This window comes from Hevea brasiliensis, chromosome 3 (assembly GCF_030052815.1).
Source record: "Hevea brasiliensis isolate MT/VB/25A 57/8 chromosome 3, ASM3005281v1, whole genome shotgun sequence".
Classification (NCBI taxonomy): domain Eukaryota; kingdom Viridiplantae; phylum Streptophyta; class Magnoliopsida; order Malpighiales; family Euphorbiaceae; genus Hevea; species Hevea brasiliensis.
The window spans coordinates 11,115,058-11,123,592 of NC_079495.1; the positions used below are offsets into that span (position 1 = coordinate 11,115,058).

General features: G+C 33.0%; 1 protein-coding gene and 1 non-coding gene across 2 annotated transcripts; one reads left to right on the plus strand and one right to left on the minus strand.

The window, feature by feature from the left end:
• Positions 1-207: 207 nt before the first annotated feature.
• On the minus strand, positions 208-314 carry LOC131178986 (small nucleolar RNA R71). Its single transcript, XR_009147993.1, has one exon. It is a non-coding gene; the product is annotated as a small nucleolar RNA R71 (small nucleolar RNA).
• Positions 315-564: 250 nt separating this feature from the next.
• LOC131178306 (uncharacterized) lies at positions 565-1,920 on the plus strand. The gene is made up of 3 exons (XM_058143254.1): positions 565-685; positions 1,118-1,349; positions 1,527-1,920. Exons 1-3 carry the CDS (start codon positions 565-567, stop codon positions 1,918-1,920), a joined length of 747 nt encoding a protein of 248 aa, XP_057999237.1.
• Positions 1,921-8,535: the final 6,615 nt, after the last annotated feature.

Below are 8,535 nucleotides of genomic sequence, written 5' to 3' on the forward strand. Positions count from 1 at the left end.
TGTGCATCTAGCACACTTTCTTGAGATCAGTGATATGTTGAAGATAAATGGAATTTCTGTTGATGCAATTCGACTCAGATTATTTCCTTTTTCTTTGAAGGACCGAGCTAGAGAGTGGTTACATTCTTTGCCACCGGGTTCTATCACAACATGGGATGAACTTTCTAAGCATTTTTAGCTCAATATTTTCCACCAAGTAAGACAGCTAAGCTAAGAAATGAGCTGACTTCTTTTAAACCTAGAGATGATGAGAGCTTATATGAAGCATGGGAGAGGTACAAGGATTTGCAAAGAAGATATCCACATCATGGGATTCCTAAGTGGATGCTTGTTCAACACTTTTACAATGGAGTTTCGCCAGCTATTAGAAGTACAATTGATGCATCTTCTGGAGGTGATCTTATGGAGAAATCTGAAGAAGAAGCTTTTTCTGCTCTAGATAAAATTGCTTATAACAACTACCAATGGAGTTGTGAGAGGAATGAGATCAAGAAACCAGCTGGTATGTTTGAGTTTGATGCTGTGAATATGATTAATACTAAGTTTGATGCTTTAACAAGGAAGATGGACAAGCTAAGCATGAAAGTAAATTGTTCAGTTGGAGGTTCAAGTAATTTAGTAGATGTTAGAGCTGCAAATGTCAACTATGCAACTGATTTTTTTGCATTTAGTCAAGATTTTTCAAGTGAGCAAGTAGATTATGTGGGGAACTACAATCAAAGACCAGGTGGTAACCCATTTTCTGCAACTTATGATCCAGCATGAAGAAACCACCCTAATTTCTCTTGGGGAGGTAGACAAGGACAACACCAAAATTTTCAGCAACCTTCTGGGTATCAACAACATCAGAATTTTCAGCAGAATATAGGTCCTCCTCCTGGAATTCCCAAACCTCAAAATGGGCCTGTTCCACCATAACCACAATAACCTCCACCACAACAAGCACAACCAGACAAGACAGCTAGATTGGAAGCCATGATTGAGACTCTATTAGTGAGCCATCAAAGTCAATAAGAAATGATTTCTCAATTAGCATCTAAAGTGGATCAAATGGCAACACACAATAAGATGTTAGAGAATCAAATAGCTCAACAGGCTAGCTCTTAATATAGTAAAGCTTTTGGGAAGCTTCCTAGCCAACCTGAGAATCCAAAGGAGCGGTGCAATGCTGTTACTTTAAGAAGTGGAAAGGTAATGGGGGAAGAACATGAAATTAAAGTAAAGTTGAAAGGAAAGAAAGATGAGTGTGAGAGTGAATCCATTTCAACTAAAGCTAAAGCTAGTAAGGAATCAAATGAAGAGAAAGAAGATAAAAAGAAAATAGAAGAGACATATGTGCCTTCTGCACCGTATAAGCCACCATTGCCCTTTCCTTAGAGGTTTCAGAAAGCACAATTAGATAAGTAGTTTGGGAAATTCCTTGAAGTTTTGAAGAAGTTGTATATCAACATTCCATTCACCGATGTCATTTCTCAAATGCCTTCTTATGCTAAGTTTTTGAGGGAGATTTTATCAAATAAAAGAAGGTTGGAAGATTATGAAAATGTTGCACTTACTGAGGAGTGCAGTGCTATATTGCAGAACAAGCTCCCACCTAAGCTGAAAGATCCGGGAAGTTTTTCCATACCATGTCACATTGGAGAAACAAGTATTGAGAGAGCATTATGTGACTTGGGGGCTAGTGTTAGCTTAGTGCCACTTTCCATATGTGAGAAGTTAAAGGTTGGAGATCTAAAGCCCACAACTATTTCTTTGCAGTTAGCTGACAGATCTATAAAGTATCCAGTTGGGATTTTAGAGAATGTGCCATTAAAAGTTGGGAAGTTTTTCATTCCAGTGGATTTTATTGTACTAGAGGTGGAGGAGGATGTAAGAGCCCATCATACTTGGAAGGCCATTTTTAGCCACCGCAAGAGCTAATATAGATGTAAAGAATGGGAAATTGAAGTTGACAGTGGGGGAGGAGGAAATAGAGTTTAATTTATTCCAACATTCCAAGGAACCAGCTATGATGAATTCTTGTTAAAGGGTAGATGTTATAGAGTATGATGCTGAAACTAAAGTTACTAAACTAGAGGAAAATCAAGCTATTCCAATGCAATGCAATCAGCATAAAGTGCGAAAGAAAAAGTTAGCTTTACCACCTCATTTGATTAACAATGAAGCTTCGAAAGTTAAGCTCAAGCCTCCATCAAAATCACTCAAAAGAGGAGATTCATCTAAAGTTTGTAAGAATATTCTTCAAGATATAGTTGGGATTCTGAACAAAGCTGGGATTCTGAACAAAGCAATAGGTATTTTCACATATAATGGGAAAAAGTTGAAGTATAAATTCATTTCAGCACCTGTTGTGAAGTGAGGTAATATTTTCCAATTCCAACCACCATGAGCTTTGAAAAGAAGGTCAATCTTAAGACCTTAAACAAACACTTATTGGGACGCAACCCAAGCGTATCCTTTTATAGTTTATAATTTTCTATTTCATCTCATTTTAGTTTTTACCCTCATTAAACTCAAAAATGATATTTGTTTATCTTTTGTAGGTCATTCATGAAGATTGGGCAAATTGAGACTTGTAGCAAAGAAAGGAAGAATTGAGAGGGAGCAAGTATAAAGCAAATTCATGCATTTATCTAGTCTATGTGAACAGTAACACTTTTAAACTTGTGCTAAATTGCTGATATTGAAATCTACTTGATAGCACATGTTTGATTTTGTGTACTTGAATGAGGATCAATTTTGATATTTAGGACTGATGTGAGCTTTATTAAAGTGCAAAAATAGTGTTTGTTAAGTTTTACCTTTTAGTGTATATATAGTTTTTGTAGTTTTTTAGAATTTGCATGTTTTTGTTTGAGTTACTGTTTATGTTACTGTTCACGCTACTGTTCATGTTGCTTGATAAGTCAATTTCTATGTCTTTTCTGCAATTTTTGAATGCTTGGAACTTGTCTCAAATGCTACTGTGCTTTGGGTATAAGCTTAGGAATAAGACCATTTCATTAAGTTTGCAAAGGGTAATCACAATTTGTACCTAATTTGAGCTAATTACCACATGCTTGTATTATGCTTGATAAGTTTATGAGAGATGATGAGCTTAAATTTTCAATTTTGTGGTGTTAATGTGTATTTGGTAATTGCTGAGGGTCATGATTGCATTCCATAGCATTTGCACTATTTTTGTTAAGTAAAATCACAATTTTTCCTAAAACCTGTCGAAATTTGCTGATGATGTTGCTTACCCTAAGCTGTACCTTATGCAAATTCTGCTTAACCCTAAGCAAATTTGTGCTTGACCCTAAGCAACACCAGAATCGTTAGTTCAACAATTGCTACATGCTTTCCCTAACCTGTACCCTATGCAAATTCTGCTTAACCCTAAGCAAATTTGTGCAAACCCTAAGCATTACCCAGAATCTTTAATTTTAGCAATTGCTGCATGCTTAACCTAAGCAACTACCTTATGAAAGTCATGCTTGACCTTAAGTAATTTTGTGCTTACCCCAGCAAAATGCCTTGTGCCACTAGTAGACCCATCAGCAGCAAGCTGAACAACAGTAAAGCCTTGACAGCAAAGCTTGAACAGTAGCAGTAGTTTAGTACTAGTTTTAGTTCTTCAATTCAGTTTCAGTTTCTATTTTAGGTTTATTTTGTAATCTGTTTATTTTAATCTTCAAACTTTAGTAATAGTTGCAATACTTTGGTAATTAGTTTTTATGATTATATTTGCATTCATTTCCTTTAGTTTAGTTTATTTTATTTTATCTTCTGATATGGATATAGTTATTCTATGAATGCTTTTTAGTTTAATTCTTGATTTAACTGTTAGATCTTATTTCATTACACTTTTTCATCTTCTTGCACATTATTTTTGTACTTTATCTTTTATTCAGTCCTAATTTTGTTGATATTGACGAGTTGCACAATTTACTTTGAGCTGCATATGTTTAACATCATTTTGAGGTAACAGCTTACCCTTCTACTATTTATGCTTATGGTATGTTGCTAATGCTTATGCTTTTGCTTACCCTACGCAACAGGTTAAGCAACATCTTAAGCAGTGTAAATTCATACATTTGGGATACTTTTTCACATTTTTCTCTCTAAAGCTTCATTGTTAATATCATTTTGAGCTAATTTTGGAATTCTTGAGCTTATATTGATTTAATTCCCAATTGTATATATTTCATTAATTGATTAGTTTACACAATTTTTCCCATTTTTGCATTCATTTTAGACATTGAGGACAATGTTTCATTTGAGTTTAGGGGTGAGGGCAAAATTCTTGCAAAATTAAAAAAAAAAAAATTTCTTTAAAATTTTCATTCATTCATTTATTGCATTTCATTCATTCATATATAGATAATCCATACACTTATACATATACCACACACATGTCTATACTCATACACATAGATTTGCATATAGTTTTCATATAGATTACACTTAGTTTTAATTTGATTTACGCATTTATTTTAGGATCATGCATGTCATAAAAATAAATTTTTACCTTATCCTTAATGGATTGAGAATTACTTTGGAGAGCAATTAAGCTTACTTTTAGAAGAGTTTGATGGATTGAAAGTTTTGGATAGGTGCAAAGTTATTAGATTCTTACCTTAGTTTATAACTTCTTAGCCAAGGGCCACCCAATCAATTGCGTTGACTTTGAGTGCCTAGAGAAAACTCTAGGGTGAGAAGTAGCTAATTGATGTCTCACTAATCTTAGAACAATCTTTCTAAACCTTTCAAGGTGAAAACATAGCATGCACTTAAGAAAGAAATGATCTAGGCATTCTTTGAATTTTAAACCCATATTTTAGCCTTAGCCAACCTCACTTTAAAATTTTCCTTTGGAACCAATTTGAGCCTACATTTATCTCTCTTATTCCTTTGGAACCCACATTAATGCCTAGCCATAAACCCAAACACTTACCTACCCTCCATGAGAATAATTCTTTGAGTGATAGATACACTAAATAATAATAATAATAATAATAATAATAATAATAATAATAATAATAATAATAAAATATATAAAAATAAAAAAAAAGAAAAAGAAAAAAATATATAATAAATAGTTGGGAGAAGTGACTAAAGTAAAAATGCTAGCAAATTCAATTATGGTATGTAAAGTAATTCACCATCCAAGTACACAAAGAAATGAGTTTGGGGGTGAATTGAAAGGGACAATTGTAATTCAAAGTCAATGTTATTTATGTAGTCTCTCCAAAAGCTTCAAAATTATATGCTAGCATTGGTGAATAGTTGTAAAGTTCCTTCTCCCATTTGATTATAAAAAAATAAAAAAAAGAGAAATTTGTGTGTCTTGATCTTTTAATAATTTGATTTTGTTACCTTTATCCTTTCCTTGTTAGCCACATTATCACCCCCTTAGCCCCATTACAACCCTTGAAAGTCCTTTTGATCTTTTGATGGTGTTTTGCTACATTAGTGGAGATTGGAATAGGAGAATTGCCTATGGGATTGGGATATCATTAATCCATTTATTTACTTCCATCATTATTTGAGACACTTTAGTTTATGGATTACTCTATAGTCTATTTAGGCATGATTATTCTTTGTGATTGATTGGTTTGGGCTTGATGATATGGATAATTGACCCAAGGCTAAGCGGTGATAACTTTGGTAAGGATTGAATTCTTTGTATCTTGAAAGTGGGTATCTAGTTTGTTGGTGGCTAAAAGTGAGTTTGAGAGTTTGGATAAGTAATTTTCATAAATTTAAGGTAAGGTACCCCAAATTGCATTAATTGTTTTTAATTTGCTTGAGGACAAGCAAAGATTTGAGTTTGGGGCAATTTATTGCACTCATTTCATATAGACATTTTAGGGTAGTTTTGCATCCATTTTGCCCTTATATTTTAGTATATTTTATGTTTTTAGCTTTATTTTAGCTTATTTATTAACTTTAAATACTTTATATTTGATTTTTGTAATTTTGTTGTTTTTGATAGGTTTTTGTGGCAAATCAAAGATCAATGAGTGCATTAGGAAGTGATTTGAAGAAATTTGGAGTTCTTTAAGCATGGAGGAAAGTTGAACAAATCCAAGCCTTGAGAGAAAAAGTTAGCCGAAATTTGCTTGAGACCTTGCTTATGATGTTACTTAGGGTATGTCATATAAGCTTAACCTTAAGCCTGTTCAAGCTGAAAGTCAAGCACGGCTTAAATCCTACATATTCATGCTTTTGCTCCAAAACCTGCCGAGAATTGCTTAAGGTGCAGCACAAGTCAAGCTAAAAGTCAAGCATGAGCAGAAAAGTCCATTTTACTCCAAGTCTACCGAGATTTGCTGATGGTCTGCTTAACCTTAAGCAGACAGTGTAACCAGAGGCTGAAATTTACTGAAGAAGCTGCTTAGGGTTAAGACTGCTAAGCATCGCCTAACGTGAATAATGCTGTTGACTTGGATAATTTTACACCTCATTTCCTATACACTCTTTGGCTCTTATCTATTTTTAGGGAAACCTTTGGGACCATATAAAAGCATCATTTTCTAGCTTTTGCCACAAGAGGAAAGGGGAAGAAACAAAGAAAAGAAAAAAAAAATTATAAATAGAGAGAGGAGGAGGACGCCATTTTTCTGAGGGAGGAGCTGCTGCAACCATCTTTTGGAGCTCAAGAAATCAGAGTTTTGGGTTCTTCTACCTGGGTTTTTCTATTTTTAGTCCTCTTATCATGTTTTTCTTTACTTTTCCATCAATCTTTCTTATAAATACCAATATGAGTGAGTAAACTCTTTGGATTTCAAAGTTGGGAAATATGTTTTAGATTAATTTGTGGATTTGGATTGGGTATTTCCATATTTTATATAAATATGAGTTTTGATTCCTTCCTTGTGTGCTTGTTTTACTTGCCTAATGTTGGTGCCCATTGGGTATTGTGTTAATCTTTGATTGAAGGACCGAAAGGTGAAAGTCATTGATAGATAATCAAGGATTGGAACTTAAAATTTCTTAGATTTAGAAATAAACTAGGGTTTTAAGAGGAATTAATGATTGATTGCAAAACTTAATGGGTTTTAAATTAATCAAATATCGTACGAAAGTAGGTTTGATTATTTTAGAACACACTTTGGTTTGCTTGAAAAAGATATCAAAGGAATTTAGAATCAATCACCTTCAAACTCTATTTTTCCCTAAAAATTGGAATACCCAAGGCAAATCTCAATTAATTTATGCATAAACCCCCAACTCTGGAATCACTTTTAACATAATTAGACTTTGATTTAAATTACCCGTTATTAATTTAGTTTAATTGCAAACTAGATTTAGAATTTATTTGTTTGCTCTTTACCCATTCCAATTAGATTAATCAATTTACTTTACTCATTTACATTTACCATTTATTCATCAATCATTAGCCCAAATAATCGCTTCATTCATAGTTTGGTACTCAAATGGCAAATCCTCGTGGGAACGATACTTGACTCATCATTCTATTACTTGAGATGACCCGTATACTTACGGATACGCCCATCATCAAGCATATTGGGGATGTTACCGGCGCCCTACTAGCGTCCAATCCCTATATGGCGATGAAGGATGTCGAAAGCCTTGCCTTGCCTCGGTAAAGCCCTTGTGTCTGGCTTTATAGGGATGTGTGAGTGTTGCCCTTTTATAAAAGTTCCTTTGGCTTTACTTTGGTTTTATGACGTTTATCATATCTGAAAATTAGGTTCCTCTATGGGTGGCCTTTTGCTCTAAAATCTAATTCTTATATATTTAGCTTGTATGATGTAGGCCCAACTACAAAGCTCCCCCTTTTTTAAATGAATTCTAATATCTTTTGTTAAAAAGAAAAAAGTTGCTAATATCAAAGACATTTTAAAATAGAAAGAAGTTCGATAAGTTTTGGATCTTTTAGTTAAGGCATTACAAAAGGGCACCTTTAGGGGAAATTGACCCTTCTTGATGAGATATTGGAATCATAATTATCATATGAAGGAATCAAGTTAAGAGGAAACTTTGATTTATTAGAGTATATGGATAAAAAAATAGTTTAATCAAGATTTGATTCCCATTGGAAAACAAATTCAGGTATTCATTTCACCATATTACAATTTTATACAATTTTATTTTTTTTCTTTGGAAATTAAGGTAGAAAACACATGTATAGCTTTGTTCTACCTCATAAATCTATTAGATTTTAAAATTTTGAATGTTACATCATCAATTTCCTTTTTTTATTCAGACAATTTATTTTATGTTTCTTAATAGGCCAATAAGATATAAAAGGCAAAACATTTACTAAATTTTACAATTTTATCCAAATGTTTCAATTTTGGATTAGGTATCACAACTTTTCACATTAAGTGTAATTATAGCTTAAATTTAAAATTGAATTCTCAATTGGATGTAAAAGGCCAAAATATTGTTGTAATTTGTAATTATACCTAAATATTTCGATTTCAGACCCTTAAAGCCCAACTTTTGAAATTAGGTGCAAAATTTAAATTTTGTTTACTAAACTTATAATTATGGCAACTTTGGACTTTGGTTAAAACAATTTAA

Excerpts from the sequence above, each read along its gene's own strand:
- LOC131178306 (XM_058143254.1), top strand. The coding sequence starts at position 565 with ATGGACAAGCTAAGCATGAAAGTAAATTGTTCAGTTGGAGGTTCAAGT. Across the intron at positions 686-1,117 it reads ATTTAGTCAAGATTTTTCAA|CTTTTGGGAAGCTTCCTAGC; the intron begins GTGAGCAAGTAG and ends AATATAGTAAAG. Across the intron at positions 1,350-1,526 it reads ACATATGTGCCTTCTGCACC|GTTGGAAGATTATGAAAATG; the intron begins GTATAAGCCACC and ends AAATAAAAGAAG.